The sequence below is a fragment of the Pristiophorus japonicus genome, chromosome 15 (genome assembly GCF_044704955.1).
Source record: "Pristiophorus japonicus isolate sPriJap1 chromosome 15, sPriJap1.hap1, whole genome shotgun sequence".
Classification (NCBI taxonomy): Eukaryota; Metazoa; Chordata; class Chondrichthyes; family Pristiophoridae; genus Pristiophorus; species Pristiophorus japonicus.
In genome coordinates, this window is record NC_091991.1 from 110,796,116 (window position 1) to 110,815,588 (window position 19,473).

At 45.7% G+C, this 19,473-nt stretch overlaps 1 protein-coding gene across 6 annotated transcripts in view; it reads right to left on the reverse strand.

Moving 5' to 3' along the window:
• Positions 1-19,473, reverse strand: part of rsph10b (radial spoke head 10 homolog B) — a 145,361-nt gene that overhangs the window by 86,713 nt on the left and 39,175 nt on the right. For 5 of the 6 annotated variants that reach the window (XM_070900775.1, XM_070900778.1, XM_070900774.1 and 2 more), the window contains exons 9-12: positions 15,604-15,728; positions 14,124-14,313; positions 5,075-5,186; positions 2,198-2,277 (exon numbers count right to left, since the gene is read on the reverse strand). In XM_070900775.1, the coding sequence (XP_070756876.1) occupies positions 2,198-2,277; positions 5,075-5,186; positions 14,124-14,313; positions 15,604-15,728 (507 nt within the window). The remainder of the gene's footprint in view (positions 1-2,197; positions 2,278-5,074; positions 5,187-14,123; positions 14,314-15,603; positions 15,729-19,473) is intronic. The other variant, XM_070900776.1, reaches the window with a different exon arrangement.

Consider the following 19,473-nt stretch of genomic DNA (forward strand, 5'->3'; position numbering starts at 1 on the left):
TAGGAACAGGAGTAGGTCATCTAGCCCCTCGAGCCTGCTCCGCCATTCAACAAGATCATGGCTGATCTGGCCGTGGACTCAGCTCCACTTACCCGCCCGCTCCCCGTAACCCTTAATTCCCTTATTGGTTAAAAAAAACAAAGGACCAGGAATTTGCCTCCTTAGCGGCTCCCGTTGCCTCCGGGGGGCAATAACGGGGCGCCAACCAGGTACCAACCGGGCGCGGCGATAACATCGACTCCCGTTATATTTGGTGGGAGGTTTGCGGCGGCGGTGTGGCATTGCGCCCCGATCCCCTTCGCTCGGAGATCATGACCTCATCGCCGTGCGCATCACCCCGGTAGCACCCTGGTACCGAACTTGGGTTCCGTCCCCTGCAGCATCGGCGGCTGAAAACACCGGCAGCTGCAGGAGGCGTGCATTGGGAGGCCGGGCGCTTTGGGGGCTAGGCTTAAAGGCGAGGTGACCGAGGCAAGTTCAAAAAACATTTAACTGTTCTCTTTCAAGTTTGTTGCCGCTCTTCTTTGCCCGTGATCGATCAGCCCGGCACACTGCTACAGTGCATCGGGCTGATCCGGGAGGATCGCGGCTACCATCGGGGAGTAGGTAAGGTTTTATTTTGCAGAGCCTGCAGCGATGGCATTTGCCTTTAAGGGAGGGAAGGGGCCTTCCAACGCAGCAGCGCTGCATGGCCCAGTGTGCAGCACTGCTCAACTTACCACCCCGCCTGTTGCCTCTTGCGCTCCAGGAGGGAGTGAGGCATCTGAGTTAGCGCTCCACTTCCATCCTGGAGCGCAAACCCCGAATTTTTTTTAAAGTAGAAAAAGATTAGCACCTGGCGCTAATTTTTTCTACTTTTAAAAGTTAGCGCCACAAACAGGGTGCTCCCGAATTTCTCCCCCAAATCTATACTCTGCACTTCACTGACTATCACAATGCTGAAAAATATGTTACATACTTCACCACTGCTTCCTCACCAAAATCATTTTCAGGAACATTTATGTATGTTTTCTCAAAGGAGCAGGCCAGTGAAGATGATGGGTTGATATATTCCAAGTTACAAATTAGTCTATGTCTGAGAAACAGATTATGATGACAAGCAATGCAGGTAGAATATTTGTCCTCTCAACTTAGTTGCGTGTTGTGTGTATGAATGCACAAGAGGTTTCACTTTGCAAAAGTGTCGATGCACAATTTTATTATAAGTTTTTTTTAATACAACAAGTGAAACTTTTGTTAGTGAAATATGAAGTTGTATTTTCACTGGACGAATGCAGTTAGAGCTGTGCATGGAACTACTTTCACATGCAATATCTATAATGAGCGTGTATAGAGCATGCACGATATCAGCTGCAGGTTGTCTGGACTGCAGAGTTTGCTGATGTTATGTGCAGTGTAGAAATTGGCAAGTCAGAGAATAACCACCTTCCCCTGAACTACATGCTCTGACCTTCACATTGACGGCAGCAAAATGTTAGCAGCTGTATGGTGTGATTCAGTATGTATTACAGGGTTACAATGCTATTTCATATTTTACTGTTCAGAGCAGAGGAAGAACCATTGGCAAAGGATGGATGGGTCCTTTTCGGAGTGGCATGCGGTGACTGGTGGAGTGCCGCAGGGCTCGGTGCTGGGACCCCAGCTCTTTACAATATATATTAATGATTTGGAGGATGAAATTGAGTGTGATGTCTCCAGGTTTTCGGATGACACGGAACTGGGTGGCGGGAGGAGAAACTTCTTCACCCAGAGAGTGGTGAACCTGTGGAATTCTCTATCACAGAAAGATGTTGAGGCCAATTTACGAAATATATTCAAAATTACTTAGATGTAGTCCTTACTACTAGGGGGATCAAGGGGTATGGTGAGAAAGCAGGAATGGGGTACTGAAGTTGCATGTTCAGCCATGAACTCATTGAATGGCGGTGCAGGCTCAAAGGGCCGAATGGCCTACTCCTGCACCTATTTTCTATGTTTCTAAAATGATGCTCAGGAATGATTTCCAACCCACTTGTGACACTGTCCATAATTCACAAGTGACAAGGTCAGCATACCCATAGATGCAAATCATTCCTTCAGGTCTTCAGAATGCATCCTTACTGCTGACAATCCCACGTTCTACGTTTTTGGTACAAGTACAGCAGGTCATTGTGTACTATTACTGGTTACTTTATTAATTTATGCAAATTGTACATACCGTTAACATTGCAGGCATAAGGAATAAGGTTCTTGGTCATCAACTTGGAAAAACAAGCAACCAGAACTGGACCCGGACCTCTGAAATGAGAATTCCATCATTGTGACAAAGGGTATTGGTTCAGTTTGAGAAAGTTACAGTAGACAAGGAGCAGTGTTATGTTTTGGGGTTTTTACACTAGATATTTCTCTTGGATGCAGCTCATTGATATAAGCAGACCTTGCATCCTTTACGAACCACAGTTGCCTGTTGTGGCCCACTATCTAGAGTGCAAATGCAGCAAGATCCAGGAGTTAAACAGATAACCCTGCAGTGTGTAAGATGTTTGAACATACATTCTATCTGACCAAAGCTTGAGCTAAAACAAATTGATTTAGTATTAAACAACTACTAGTATTCAGTACAAACAGTATATTTACAGCAGTTACACCCTTGAGTGGCCTACAGGGAGTAGTTGAGGCGAATGGCATAGATGCATTTAAGGGGAATCTAGACAAGCATATGAGGGAGAAAGGAATGCGATAGAGTTAGATGGGGAAGGATGGGAGGAGGCCTGCATGGACTAGTTGGACCTAATGGCCTGTTTGCGTGCTGTATATTCTATGTCATTTTATATAGTGTTCTCCTCAAAACAACAAAGATGTTTCTCCCGCATTAACCTTCAACATAAAACTGGCCACTGACGCATGGTCACTGCTACTGAAGCTATACATTACCACAGAGCCCTCGGATTAGATCCCGATACTCTCAGATTATCAGATTTCTTCTCCGAACACAACCAAAATATAGCTCCACATTTCTTTGCGTTCACCCCAGACCAACAGGAAATAAAAGCAGCTGCCAAACAAACACGCACTGGAAACAGGCCCACAGGATGCTTGCAACTAAATGGAATAACGTGACTCCTCTATGGGCACCATGCTCACCACTTCCAGTGTGCTCTGTACTGTCAAGCTCTCCCTAATTTATTTAATCGCCTGAGGAAGGCAAATAGCCACAGGTAACATTTCTAAGTAATAAGAAGTCGTCCTGTCATCCCACCCCATCACCTCCCACAATACAAACACAATCAAGCACAACACTCGATATCAACCCAACATCACTCAACCCTGACCAGTTAAAATCTACCATGGTCGCAGCAAGTCTGGAACCATATTATTCCATGGACTGCCTGATCAGTTACATAAGAACATAAGAATTAGGAACAGGAGTAGGCCATCTAGCCCCTCGAGCCTGCTCCGCCATTCAACAAGATCATGACTGATCTGGACGTGGACTCAGCTCCATTTACCCGCCCACTCCCTCTAACCCTTAATTCCCTTATTGGTTAAAAATCTATCTATCTGTGATTTGAATACATTCAATGAGCTAGCCTCAACTGCTTCCTTGGGCAGAGAATTCCACAGATTCACAACCCTCTGGGAGAAGAAATTCCTTCTCAACTCGGTTTTAAATTGGCTCCCCCGTATTTTGAGGCTGTGCCCCCTAGTTCTAGTCTCCCCGACCAGTGGAAACAACCTCTCTGCCTCTATCTTGTCTATCCCTTTCATTATTTTAAATGTTTCTATAAGATCACCCCTCATCCTTCTGAACTCCAACGAGTAAAGACCCAGTCTACTCAATCTATCATCATAAGGTAACCCCCTCATCTCCGGAATCAGCCTAGTGAATCGTCTCTGTACCCCCTCCAAAGCTAGTATATCCTTCCTTAAGAAAGGTGACCAAAACTGCACGCAGTACTCCAAGTGTGGCCTCACCAATACCCTGTACAGTTGCAGCAGGACCTCCCTGCTTTTGTACTCCATCCCTCTCGCAATGAAGGCCAACATTCCATTCGCCTTCCTGATTACCTGCTGCACCTGCAAACTAACTTTTTGGGATTCATGCACAAGGACCCCCAGTTATAGTAATAAAAACAGAAAATGCTAGAAATCTCAGCAGGTCAGGCAACCCACCACCAACCCCCCCCCCCCCTTTTTATTTTTCTCTCTGTTTCCATGGCAACTGGTGATGATTCCACCATTCACATCCTATCTAGACTCATCTTTTGTTTCCTAACTTGTGCCATTACCATCTTAATTTGGCCCATCATCCCTTTTGTCTCTCAAATCTCTCCTGCCTTCCACCCTATCACAGACCTTCCCTTTTGTTCTTTCCTCTCCTTCCCCTTTCAGTGCTCCTTAAGAATCTGTTCTTTCGAACATTCGCCATCGACCCAAAACATTAATTCTGTTTCTCTCTCCACAGATGCTGCCTGACCTGCTAAGATTTCCAGCATTTTCTATTATTTCAGATTCAAGCATCGTAGCATTTTGCTATTGTATCAGTTATAGTAATATTATTCCTATGATCCTCATACCCATGCATAGCCTAATTTTTCCCGAGTACATTTTCAAAGGAGTTAGCATACAAATAATTAGTTTATTGTGGTTAGGAGTCCACACTACATATCTATTCTCCTACCCAATTCAAGAGGCACTTAAACAACTAAAACAAAAATGTTTCATTAACCCATCGTGACCTCAGTATGCTTAAAAGATTAACCTAAAGGAAGGATGCTGGCTAGCAGGAGATATTAAAGTTTAATTAGAAATGGGGGAACAGTTACATTGAACGAAACTTCAGTTTTCAACAGCCAACGCTGTTATAGAATTGTCACAATCATACAATGTATACATTGACACTTTAAAAAATATTACAACTTTCATAGTGTGTCATGAGATACACAATCAATGTGATTCAAAATGAAAAAGGTGTAATAAACACAAAGATGCAGTTCATACATTAATAATCAATTTAAATGGACGGAAGGAAAATGGCTGAATAATTTCCAGCAATTTTTCTGAATGGCGCAGTAACTAAATATTGGTCCCTTACTGGTGCTCCTTGTGGTAAATGTGATATGCCAGGATAACGATGTAGCTCAGGAACTTCCCCAGCAGCAATGTCTCAAATGGAGAGTGAGTGTCCTGCACTGACGTAAACTTTCCTGCAACAGTCAGAAAATTAGTGGTTTAATATCCAGCTTTTCTGGAGGATAAATGCTTAACACTTTCAAATTACTTTGAATTTATAACACCGCATAGGTCATGAATTCGGACCGTATGGATACAGTAACCTTGATTCTAATGCATAAAATAAAAGGTTAGAATGGAATGTATCCTTTGTAAACTAGCAAGATTTTTATTCCAGTCCTGACATTTTACGCACACCAATAGATTTTTACATTTTATCAATGCCTTTATCTTAAATGGTGCTGTTGGGTGAGACTGGGTCACACAATGACATAGGGCACATAGAAACATAGAAAATAGGTGCAGGAGTAGGCCATTCGGCCCTTCGAGTCTGCACCATCATTTAATATGATCATGGCTGATCATGCAACTTCAGTACCCCATTCCTGCTTTCTCTCCATACCTTGATCCCTTTAGCCATAAGGGCCACATCTAACTCCCTTTTGAGTATATCTAACAAACTGGCCTCAACAACTTTCTGTGGTAGAGAATTACACAGGTTCACAATTCTCTGAGTGAAGAAGTTTCTCCTCATCTCGGTCCTAAATGGCTAACCCCTTATCCTTAGACTGTGACCCCTGGTTCTGGACCTCCCCAACATCGGGAACATTCTTCCTGCATCTAATCTATCCAATCCCATCAGAATTTTATATGTTTCTATGAGATCCCCTCTCATTCTTCTAAGTTCCAGTGAATATAAGCCTAGTCGATCCAGTCTTTCTTCATATGTTAGTCCTGCCATCCCGGGAATCAGTTTGGTGAACCTTCGCTGCACTCCCTCTATAGCAAGAATGTCCTTCCTCAGATTAGGAGACCAAAACTGCACATAATACTCAAGGTGTGGTCTCACCAAGGCCCTGTACAATTGCAGAAAGACCTCCCTGCTCCTATACTCAAATCCCCTCGCTATGAAGGCCAGCATGCCATTTGCTTTCTTTACTGCCTGCTGTACCTGCATGCCAACCTTCAATGGTTCTGTCTTCACGAAGGAAGACACAAATAACTTTCCGGAAATACTAGAGGACCGAGGGTCCAGTGAGAAGGAGGAACTGAAGGAAAGCCTTATTAGGCGGGAAATTGTGTTAGGGAAATTGATGGGATTGAAGGCCAATAAATCCCCGGGGCCTGATAGTCTGCATCCCAGAGTACTTAAGGAAGTAGCCCTAGAAATAGTGGATGCATTGGTGATCATTTTCCAACAGTCTATTGACTCTGGATCGGTTCCTATGGACTGGAGGGTAGCTAATGTAACATCACTTTTTTAGAAAGGAGGGAGAGAGAACACAGGTAATTATAGACCGGTTAGCCTGACATCAGTAGTGGGGAAAATGTTGGAATCAATTATTAAAGATGAAATAGCAGCGCATTTGGAAAGCAGTGACGGGATCGATCCAAGTCAGCATGGATTTATGAAAGGGAAATCCTGCTTGACAAATCTTCTGGAATTTTTTGAGGATGTAACTGGTAGAGTGGACAAGGGTGAACCAATGGATGTGGTGTATTTGAACTTTCAAAAGGCTTTTGCCAAGGTCCCACAAGAGATTGGTGTGCAAAATTAAAGCACATGGTACTGGGGGTAATGTACTGACATGGATAGAGAACTGGTTGGCAGACAAGAAGCAGAGGGGCGAGATAAACGGGTCCTTTTCAGAATGGCAGGCAGTGAATAGTGGGGTGCCGCAGGGCTCAGTGCTGGGATCCCAGTTATTTACACTATGCATTAATGATTTAGATGAAGGAATTGAGTGTAATATCTCCAAGTTTGCTACACCTCAACTGGGCATGCTTGATAGCGGCACCAAGGCCAAGATTTTCCGGGGGGTCAACGGGCGCGATAGGTGGCGGGTCAGTTGGGAAAGTGTTTTACTGCCCCAGCAGGTCGGGACCCCGCCGTCATGCACCTTTCCCTATGTCGGCTCTGTCAGCGCTGAGTGGACCCGACACACAGCGGCGGGGGAGCCCAATTCAGGTACTTATAGCCTTGTTTAGAAATCATTAAGAATACATTTGAGCTCTCCTTTTGATTTTACATGCTCGCCCATGGGGTCCACGCTGGCCGTGGACCATGTCTGTCACACTAAAGCGGGAATTCAGTGGTCATTGAATCAGCTGTTGAGTTGACATCTTCAAATGTACAGTAAAAGTTCTCACCTTACAGAGATAGCTTCCCTCAGCCACAAGCTCTTCCTCATTGCATTTCCACAACAGATTCACCACACTGCAAGTCTTTACACAAGCCTCCATCCAGTCTGACCTCATTACCTCTCTTACCATTGACAGATCGCTTCTGTCATCTCTACTTCACCTGCCATCTATCCCTTCAGTATGGGCGCCCTTTATACTCTCTCACCTTGGTCCTCAGAATCCCACCACGATCAGCTCGCACACCAGCAGCACCAACAACAACACCAACCTTCTCCACAATCACCTGATGCTGCACAGGACACAGGGCATCAGCACCTGACCACATTGCTGCCCGGGAGGCCAAGGCAGATTTACTTCACTTGATGCTGTACAGCATGGCTGCCACATGATGCACCAGGTTAGCACCACCCACACCAACACCATAAAGTATCCCTGCAATGCCCAGGCCATTCCTTTCACTCTCATGACCATTGCCGGGTTACCATTATGTCTCACCATTCACTGCAACTCACTAAGCCACTTCCAAAGGTGCACACAAATCTGTCCAAGAACATAAAGTGTTGAAAATAAAGGTTTCAATGTTTTACACCACATTAACTGAAACTTTACATGAACATTACATAAAACACCAAAGTGCCTACCCTTGTGACTTGTTAGTTAGTATGATTGCACTAGGATGAGTGAGAGTGTGGGGTGGCTCGTGTGACAGGGATGTGATAATATAGATACAGAGGGATGGGTGGAGGTGCAAGGTAAGTTGGTGTGAGAAGGGTGTGCAGGAGTAGGGTAGGGAAAGTAGAGTGATGGGAATGTGATGAGAGGCACAGCAGGATGAGGTTGAGTGTGGTTTTGTACTAACCATTTTGTGATCTACTGAGATCATTGAAAGATTTGCGCCACTGCACCCTGGTCCTCCTGATCGCATCCCTGCTTGTGCCCCCCTGCGCAATTTGCAACCAGGCTGTGTTGATCTCCTAGGGAGGTCTCTTCCGCCATGGAAAGGGAAGAGAACCTCCCTGCGTGCTGAGACTCCCTCCATAAGCATATAGAGGGAGTTATGGGAGAGCCTTGGGTGTAGCCCTGTGCCTTTATGAAAGGCTTGTCAGTATTTGCAGCACCTCAATGTTGTAGAACACTGACAGCACAAATGTCATAGAACACTGACAGCACAAATGTCAAATTGAAGTTAGCCATGGTCCCTTTAAGGAAACCGGCTGATGACGCATCATCAAATAACAAGTTAGTATGCAGGTGCAGCAAGTAATCAGGAAGGCAAATGGAATGTTGGCCTTTATTGCAAGGGGGATAGAGTATAAAAGCAGAGAAGTCCTGCTACAACTGTACAGGGTATTGGTAAGGCCATATCTGGAGTATTGTGTGCAGCTTTGGTCTCTGTTTTTAAGGAAGGATATACTTGCATTGGAGGCTGTTCAGAGAAGGTTCACTAGGTTGATTCCGGAGATGAGGGGATTGACTTATGAAGATAGGTTGAGTAGGTTGGGCCTATACACATTGGAGTTCAGAAGAATGAGAGGTAATTTTATCGAAACATATAAGATAGTGAGGGGGCTCAACAAGGTGGATGCAGAAAGGATATTTCCACTCATAGGGGAAACTAAAACTAGGGGGCATAGTCTCAGAATAAGGGGCCGCCCATTTAAAACTGAGATGAGGAGGAATTTCTTTTCTCAACGGGTTGTAAATCTGTGGAATTCTCTGCCCTAGAAAGCTGTGGAGGCTAGGTCTTTGAATATATTTAAGGCGGAGATGACAGATTTTTGAGCAATAAGGGAATAAAGAGTTATGGGGAACGGGCAGGAAAGTGGAACTGAGTCCATGATCAGATCAGCCATGATCTTATTGAATGGCGGAGCAGGCTCGATGGGCCAAATGCCTACTCCTGCTCCTATTTCTTATGTTCTTATGACATCACCAGGCCCGCTTCCGCTAATTGGCCAGGAAATGCGCTGGGCGGGCTTAACAAGCCTCATCAAGGGAAATTCATTTTACAGAGCGGGATGGAGCCAGCAGTAGGATCGGGACCCACCACCAAATTCGCCTGCCATGGACCCACCGTGGTTAGTAAAATCACGGCCTAAGTGCTAAGAGTGTCCCATTTACCAGCATTGACATTTCTCACCCCGGTGAGCAGGACATTTAGCAACTTGTTTTGTATTATAAAATAAATACTAGTGGATCTTCAGTGGCATTGGTCAAGGTAAGTTGGATGATACGTCATTTGATAAAGACAGCAGCACTGCTTTGCATAACACACAAAATATTATTCTACTGCTAAGGTAGTGCTGTGTGTTATCTGGCCTGTCCGTTTATGGCAACAAAGTCATGGGGCTGTATTTTCTGTTCCTTTGCGCTCTGGGTTTTGCCTCCAGCGCCGCTTCACGATCCTCCGGTCCGGTTTTGCGGCAGCGCTCAGCAGCACCGCCGGGAAGAGCCGCGCCGGGTGTGCAGCGCCTCTCATTGTGACACTGACTTTTCCCCAACCAGTCCGCCCTGAAGTCAGCATCATCATCGTCATCATAGGCAGTCCCTCAGAATCGAGGAGGACTTGCTTCCACTCCCAAAGTGAGTTCTTTGACGGCTGAACAGCCACAGACCCTGTTACAGATGGGACAGACTTCATCAAGGGAAAGGGTGGGTGGGGCTGGCTCCTTTGCTGCACGCTCCTTTCGCTGCCTGCGCTTGGTCGCTTCGTGCTCTTTGCGTTGAGACTCAAAGAGCTCAACGCCCTCCCGGATGGACTTTCTCCACGTTGGGCGGTCTTCGGCCAGGGTCTCCCAGGTGTCAGTGGTGATGTCGCACTTTACCAGGGAGGCTTTGAGGGTGTCCTTATAATGTTTCCGCTGTCGTCCTTTGGCTCGTTTACCATGAAGGAGCTCTGCATAAAGCATTTGCTTAGGGGGTCTCGTATGTGGCATGCGTACTATGTGGCCTGCCCAGCGAAGCTGATCGAGTGTGGTCAGTGCTTCAATACTGGGAATGTTAGCCTGATGTTGGTGCGCCTGTCCTCCCAAGGGATTTGCAGGATCTTGCGGAGACATCGTTGGTGATATATCTCCAGCGACTTGAGGTGCCTTCTATACATTGTCCATGCCTCAGATCCATACAGGACAGCGGATATTACTACAGCCCTGTAGACCATGAGTTTGGTGGTAAATTTGAGGGCCTGGTCTTCAAACACTCTTTTCTTCAGACGGCCGAAGGCTGCGCTGGCGCACTGGAGGCGAAGCTGAATCTCCGCATCAATGTAGTGCTCCCACAATGACTGCCTGGGAAATCCAGCATAGCCAACAGCACTGAAACATCGAAAATAGGTGCAGGAGTAGGCCATTCGGCCCTTCGAACCTGCACCACCATTCAATATGATCATGGTTTCATACCCCATTCTTGCTTTCTCTCTATATCCTTTGATCCCTTTAGCCGTAAGGGCCACATCTAACTTCTTTTGAATATATCTAACGAACTGGCCTCAACAACTTTCTGTGGTAGAGAATTCCACAGGTTCACAATTCTCTGAGTGAAGAAGTTTCTCATCATCTCAGTCCTAAATGGCTTACTCCTTATCCTTAGATTGTGACCAATGGTTCTGGACTTCCCCAACATCGGGAACATTCTTCCTGCATCTAACCTATCTAATCCCGTCAGAATTTTATATGTTTCTATGAGATCCCCTCTCATTCTTCTAAATTCCAGTGAATATAAGCCGAGTCGATGCAGTCTTTCTTCATATGTCATCCTGCCATCCCGGGAATCAGTCTGGTGAACCTTCGCTACACTCCCTCAATAACAAGAATGTCCTTCCTCAGATTAGGAGACCAAAACTGAACACAATATTCAAGGTGTGGCCTCACCAAGGCCCTGTACAACTGCAGAAAGACCTCCCTGCTCCTATACTCAAATCCTCTCGCTATGAAGGCCAACAGGCCATTTGCCTTCTTCACCTGCTGTACCTGCATGCCAACTTTCAATGACTGATGTACAATGACACCCAGGTCTTGTTGCACCTCCCTTTTTCCTAATTTGTCACCATTCAGATAATATTCCGCCTTCCTGTTTTTGCCACCAAAGTGGATAACCCACATTTATTTACATTATACTGCATCTGCCATGCATTTGCCCACTCATCTAACCTGTCCAAGTCACCCTGCAGCCTCTTAGCATCCTCTTCACAGCTCACACTGCCACCCAGCTTGGTGTCATCTGCAAACTTGGGAGATATTACATTCCATTCCTTCGTCTAAATCATTAATGTATATTGTAAATAGCTGGGGTCCCAGCAGTGAACCTTGCGGTACCTCACTAGTCACTGCCTACCATTCTGAAAAGGACCCGTTTATTCCTACTCTTTGCTTCCTGTCTGCCAACCAGTTCTCTACATTACATTATATTACACTGCATTACGCCCAATACCATGTGATTTAAATTTTGCACACTAATCTCTTGTGTGGGACCTTGTCAAAAGCCTTTTGAAAGTCCATATACACCACATCCATTGATTCTCCCTTGTCCACTCTACTGATTCCATCCTCAAAAAATTCTAGAAGATTTGTCAAGCAGGATTTCCCTTTCATAAATCCATGCTGACTTGGATCGATCCTGTCACTGCTTTCCAAATGCGCTGCTATTACATCTTTAATAATTGATTCCAGCATTTTCCCCACCACCAATGTCAGGCTAAACAGTCTATAATTCCCTGTTTTCTCTCCTTCATTTTTTTAAAAAGTGGGGTTACATTAGCTACCCTTCAATCCATAGGAACTGATCCATAGTCTATAGAACGTTGGAAAATGACCACCAATGCATCCACTATTTTGAGGGCCACTTCCTTAAGTACTCTGGAATGCAGACTGTCAGGTCCTGGAGACTTATCGGCCCTCATCCCATCAATTTCCCTAAAATAATTTCCTGACTAATAAGGATTTCCTTCAGTTCCTCCTTCTCGCTAGATCCTCGGCTCCCTAGTATTTACGGTGAGGAAGGTAAAATACTCTGAAGGTAACTGCAAGTGTTTGGTCTTTTAAATTTTTTTAGCAATTTGTGTTGTGGTGGCGTGGGCAATGTTTTGGGAATATTTTTGTGTTCTTTTTTAAGGTCCCCACCCCCCCCCCCCACCCCAGGTCTCTCTGGGAGCGTACACGGTCCGGCACTCTAGTTCACGAGTTTCCCATTTTTGCACCTCGAAAATTGTACAATGCCTTCTTTCGCGCTGCATCCCCTGATGCAGGTCCCAGATGCCGAAACTTTCTTCCCAAAGCGCAGACTATTCCTGGCCGGTAACTTTCCCGCCCCGCCTCTATTTTCGCCCCAAAAATAGAAATGCCTAAAATCCAGCCCTCAGTGCTCTAAATAGGCACGTTCTGAGTTCAACTAGAGAGTAATTTCTGTTAGTCACATTCCCAGATCAACTATTTCTCTGTAGAGTGGCAGCTGCTTTTAAATTCTTGGCTCCGCTCTATATTCAGAAAAAACAGAAAATGACTACATTTGCAATACTTTTTTTAAAAGATTGGTTTGCATTTGTAACAACATATGACAATTTGAAGAAAGTCATCTGAAGAGTTCAATATCTCACCTGAAGGATGGAACTTCTGACAATGCAGCACTCCTTCAGTTCTATACTGTAGTGTTAGCCTAGGTTGTATGCTCAAGTCCCACTCCAGATACTAGAGCACAAAAATCCATGTTGACACTCTAGTGCAGTACTGAGGGAGTGTTACACTGTCGGAAGTGTCGACTTTTGGATGAGACGTTAAACTGAGGTCCCGTCTGCTCTCTCAGGTGGACGTAAACAATCCCACGGCACTATTTCAAAGAACAGCAGGGGAGAAAACCCTGGTGCCCTGGGCCAATATTTAGCCCTCAATCAACGTCACTAAAATAGAGTATTTGATCATTATCACATTGTTGTTTGTGGGAGCTTGCTGTGTGCAAATTAATTGCCGTGTTTTGCTACATTACAACAGTGATTACACTTCAAAAAGTACTTCATTGGCTGCAAAGCGCTTTGAGACATCCAGTGGTCGTGAAATAAATGCAAGTCTTTCTTTTTTTCTTTCAAGTCCTGACTGTAGGACTTTTGAGTCAGAAATGAGCGCTAAAAAAAAAATGAAGGAACTGTTGTCTAGCATTGTCATTTGGTAGCAGAGAAAGAAAAATACTCTTTGACTAGATGTATGGATGCCACTTTTTCAGTAGTGCCCACAATAAACGTGGCTATTGGTGCCATCGAGAGTCCCGGACTTCATTAACATGTCGCTGGTGATCTTCAGGCACCAAGTAGGCACTGCACCAACCACCCTGCCCGCCCCCCCCCCCCCCCCACCAGCAACTCACCAGTGCTGGGAGAACAGGAAATCGGCCATTCCCATGTTAGGCCGGTCAGCAAGTGGGGCCAGGAATGGGGAGGAGGCCTCACTCAGGGCCAGAGGTTTTTTTAGGGTCCGAGTCAATTGCAATTTTTTTTTTCAGGTGAGCCTCCAACCAGGCCATCGGGCCTCCACCTTTCCAGCGCCGACCAGGCCCCCTCCAGCAGTGGCAGATAGGCCTCTCCCCCAACGACAGTGTCTTTCATGGCTACCAAATGAGAATAACAACAACAACAACAACAACTTGTTCTACAGTGCCTTTAATGTAGTAAAACGTCCCAAAGTGCTTCACAAAGGCGTTTTTGGTGACATCACATCAGTATTATCATCCAGAAAAACTGAGTAAAAGAGCTTTAGTTTGTGCTGTGAAGGAGATGTAATTACCATGAAGGATCTTATCCATGTTAGCCAGACTCAGGCCGTGATGGTGAAATTTACAGTCTTTCACAAAACGCCAGAACTGGAGTTTGCTCATTAAGAAGGTATTATCCAGTGATTGCTGATGTCCCAGACAACTGTAGAAACTGTACATTTTCTTCAGTTCTGTCAGATATCGGAGAGTAGCGTACTCTAACTGCACAAAAAAAAAATCTAAAAATCACAAAATCTTGAATTCTAATAAAGTAATTTTTAAAATACATTTGAGTGGAGATCGTAGTGAGGTATGGGGAGAGTATTGGGGCTAAGAGCAAGGGTGGGGCTAAGCACTAGGGTGAGAAGGAGAGAGGCGGATAGTTGGCTGCAGAATGGGTGAAGGACCAGAAACACAGGTAATGTTCCTCAGTAGCTGAGTGAAAATTCATTTACAGTCACATGATAAGTACAGACCAATCAGATACGTAGGACAAGATGGGCAAAATTTTTTTTTAAACTTGTATAGGAACCAAATCGAGAAATAACTCCAATGGTGTGAATGATTATAAAGCATCCAACAAATTAATAATTCATACAGTATTTGAATGATCCCGGTAAGTTCTGCTTTGGTTTCCATATTTATGAAAGGATATACTTGCTTTGGAGGCAGTTCAGAGAAGGTTCACTGGGTTGATTCCGAGGATGAGGGGGTTGACCCATGAGGAAAGGTTGAGGAGATTGGAATTCAGAAGAATGAGAGGTAATCTTATCGAAACGTATAAGATTATGAGGGGGCTTGACAAAGTGGATGCAGAGAGGATGTTTCCACTGATAGGGGAGACTAGAACTAGGGGGCATAATCTTAGAATGAGGGGCCGCCCATTTAAAACTAAGATGAGGAATTTCTTCTCTCAGAGGGTTGTAAAGCTGTGGAATTTGCTGCCTCAGAGAGTTGTGGAAGCTGGGCCATTGAATAAATTTAAGACAAAGCTAGACAGTTGCTTAACCGATAATAAGGGGTTTTGGGGAGCGGGCAGGGAAGTGGAGCCGAGTCCATGATTGGATCAGCCATGATCGTATTAAATGGCGGAGCAGGCTCGAGGGGCCGTATGGCTTACTCCTGCTCCTATTTCTTATGTTCTTATTAAACACCCATTCAGTATTATAAGATTATTTTCTAAATACCAAATGGGTTGCTATGATTTCAATATGATGCATTTTTATATAAATGCCCGATAGGAAATGATTCTAATATTGTAAATGCAAACTGCCAGTAAGAGTGAGGAGACAGCACAGCAGGCCCAGTCCCAAGGCTGCAGTGAGAAACTGAGCGCTAGGTCCGAAGAGCAGATGAGAGGTGGGCGAGCAGGAAAGCTGAGGTAATGAAAGAAGAGAAAACCATTGACAGAAAGGCTGCAGGCAGGAATGACATGAATATTTATATTAAATCAATAAAGCTTTATTTCAGGCTGGTAGTGGCATTCTGTAATCTGATGCTGTTTCTGTTTACCTGCACAAGCTCGTTTTGTCTGTTTTCCTCTGGGATCTTCTCCAAAAGTGAAGCAATATCGAGCTCCACGTTATGTTCCAGAACTGATTTAATGACATCCTTTGAACCATTTGCTTTGATTTTACCTATCATAGAAAGTAATATTAAATGTTTATTCCTTTTTACTGATTTTTAAACCCTTTATTATTGTTACATATCTGTGTACATGTATTATAAAGTTTTATGTACAGCGGAGACCTCCTATGCTTACACCAAGCTATTTCCTGTGTGTCACACCTGGGTCTTCATCTTAAACTGTAAGGTATCTGTTATATATGTAAACTTGTATTTGCTCTGTACAGCCACCAGATGGCTCATCCCCTGGAGTCCCAAGGGATCCCATAATCCCTTGGGAGCACAGGTGTTTAAGTAGGCCTCATAGGTTGGAGAGGCACTCTGGAGACCTGCAATAAAAGTCTACAGTCACACTTTACTTTGAGCTCACAGTGTTCAGTCTGACTCTTTCTCCATACATAACTGGCGATGAGATACAGATAGCGAACCCAAAGATGCAGAGAACAGTGGGCACCCTGGAGAAATTCTCGGAGGGAGATGATGGGGAAACTTTTGTGGAGTGACTCGACCAATACCTCGTGGCCAACGAACTAGATGGGGACGAGAGCGCTGCCAAATGAAGGGCGATCCCCCTCACCGTCTGTGGGGCACCAACATATGGCCTCATGAAGAATCTGCTCACTCCAGCGAAACCCACAGAGAAATCGTACGACGATTTGTACACACTGGTCCGAGAGCATTTGAACCCAAAGGAAAGCGTTCTGATGGCGAGGTACCGGTTCTACACCTACAAAAGGTCTGATGGCCAGGAAGTGGCGAGTTATGTCGCCGAGCTAAGACGCCTTGCAGGACATTGCGAATTTGAAGGACATTTGGAGCACATGCTCAGTGACTTTTGTGTGCTTGGCATTGGCCACAAAACCATACTTCGCAAACTTTTGACTGTAGAGTCTCCAACCTTGAGTAAGGCCATAGCGATAGCCCAGGCGTTCATTGCCACCAGTGACAATACGAAGCAAATCTCTCAGCACATAAGTGCTGCTACAAGTACTGTGAACAAAGTGATGTTGTTTTCGAATCGTAGCGTACAGGGCAGGTCACACATACCTGCAGCTACACGTCCGCAGATGTCTGAGTCCACCATCAAGGGTGATTAATGCAAGGCCATTAACACCTTGTTGGCGCTGCGGGGGTGATCATTGTTTCCATTCATGCCGATTCAAAGGATACGTTTGCAAGGGCTGTGGAACAATGGGACACCTCCAACGAGTGTGCAGGCGAGCTGCTAATCCTGTTAAACCTTCAAACCACCATGTTGCAGAGGAGGACAGATCCATGGAGGATCACGACAAACCAGAGCCTCAGACCGAGGAGGCAGAGGTACATGGGGTGCACACATTCACCACTAATTGTCCCCCGATAATGCTGAATGTTGAATTTAATGGATTCCCGGTGTCAATGGAGCTGGACACGAGCGCGAGCCAGTCCATCATGGGCAAAAAGGCTTTCGAAAGAATGTGGTGCAACAAGGCCTCGAGGCCAGTTTTAACTCCACTTCGCACGAAACTAAGAACTTACACAAAAGAACTGATTCCTGTGATCGGCAGTGCTACCATAAAGGTCTCCTACGATGGATTTTGCACAAGCTACCACACTGGGTGGTACCGGGCGATGGTCCCACGCTGCTTGGCAGGAGCTTGCCGGGAAAGATATGCTGGAACTGGGACAATGTCCGAGCACTATCGCCCGCTGATGACACTTCGTGTGCCCAGGTCTTAAACAAATTTCCTTCGCTGTTCGAACCAGGCATCGGGAAATTCCAAGGAGCAAAAGTGCAGATCCACCTAATTCCGGGATCGCGACCCATCCATCACAAGGTGAGAGCAGTACCTTACATGATGAGAGAAAGGGTAGAGATTGAGCTAGACCGGCTGCAACAAGAGGGCATCATTTCACCGATCGAGTTCAACGAGTGGGCCAGTCCTATCGTTCCAGTCCTCAAGGGAGACGGCACCGTCAGAATCTATGGCGATTACAAAGTAACTATCAATCGTTTCTCCCTGCAGGACCAATACCCACTACCAGAGGCCGATGATCTCTTTGCAACGCTGGCGGGAGGAAAGACATTCACAAAGCTGGATCTGACTTCAGCCGACATGACACAGGAACTGGAGGAATCATCGAAGGCCCTCACCTGCATCAACACGCACAAAGGTCTTTTTGTTTATAACAGATGCCCGGCGGCGATATTCCAGAGAAACATGGAAAGCTTACTGAAGTCGGTCCCGCACACCGTGGTCTTCCAGGACAACATCTTGGTCACAGGTCGGAACACAGTCGAGAATCTGCAGCACCTGGAGGAGGTTCTTAGTCGACTCAACCGCATGGGGTTCAGGTTAAAATGCTCGAAGTGTGTTTTCCTGGTGCCTGAAGTGGAGTTCTTGGGAAGGAGGATTGCGGCAGATGGCATCAGGCCCACCAACGCGAAAACGGAGGCAATCGAGAACGCACCGAGGCCACAGAACGTGACTGAGCTGCGGTCGTTTCTGGGACTCCTGAACTATTTTGGTAACTCCCTACCGGGTCTCAGCACACTGTTAGAACCACTGCATGTCTTACTACGAAAAGGGGATGAATGGGTTTGGGGCAAAAGCCAAGAAAATGCCTTTGTAAAAGCGAGAAAATTGTTATGCTCAAACAAATTGCTTGTGTTGTATGATCCATGTAAGCATTTGGTACTAGCATGTGATGTGTCATCATATGGCGTCGGCTGTGTATTGCAACAAGCTAATGATTTCGGGAAACTCAACCGGTTGCTTATGCATCCAGGAGTCTGTCTAAGGCTGAGAGAGCCTACAGCATGATTGAGAAAGAAGCGTTAGCGTGTGCCTATGGGGTGAAGAAAATGCATCAATACATGTTGGGGCTAAAATTCGAATTGGAAACTGATCATAAGTCACTTATATCCGTTTTCCGAGAGTAAAGGGATAAATACCAATGCTTCAGCCTGCATCTAGGGATGGGTGCTCACGTTGTCCGCATACAACTACGCCATCCGCCACAGGCCAGGCACAGAAAACTGCGCCAATGCTCTCAGTAGGCTGTCATTGCCTACCACGGTGGTGGAAATGGCGCTGCCCGCAGATTTAGCCATGGTTATGGAAGCATTTGAGAGTGAGCTATCACCCGTAACTGCCTGGCAGATCAAAAACCTGGACAAGCCAGGACCCCTTATTATCTCTAGTCAAAAGCTGTGTGCTTCACGGGAGCTGGTCCAGTGTCGCGGTGGAAATGCAGGAAGCGATAAAGCCGTTCCAGCGGCGCAAAGCTGAAATGTCTATACAAGCAGACTGCCTTCTGTGGGGCAATTGAGTAGTAGTTCCCAAGAAGGGCAGAGGCACCTTCATCAATGACCTTCACAGTACCCACCCAGTCATCGTAATGATGAAAGCGATAGCCAGATCCCACGTGTGATGGCCCGATATCGATGCGGACTTAGAGTCCTACGTTCACAGATGTAATACATGCTTGCAGTTAAGCAATGTACCCAGGGAGGCGCCGCTAAGTTTATGATCTTTGCCCTCCAAACCATGGTCTAGGGTACACATCGACTATGCAGGCCCGTTCTTGGGTAAAATGTTCCTTGTGATTACAGACGCGTATTCCAAGTGGATTGAATGTGAGATAATGTCGGCTAGCACGTCCGCTGCCACTACTGAAAGCCTGCGGGCCATGTTTGCCACTCACGGCTTACCCAATGTCCTGTTGAGCGACAACAGGCCATGTTTTACCAGTGCTGAGTTCAAAGAAGTCATG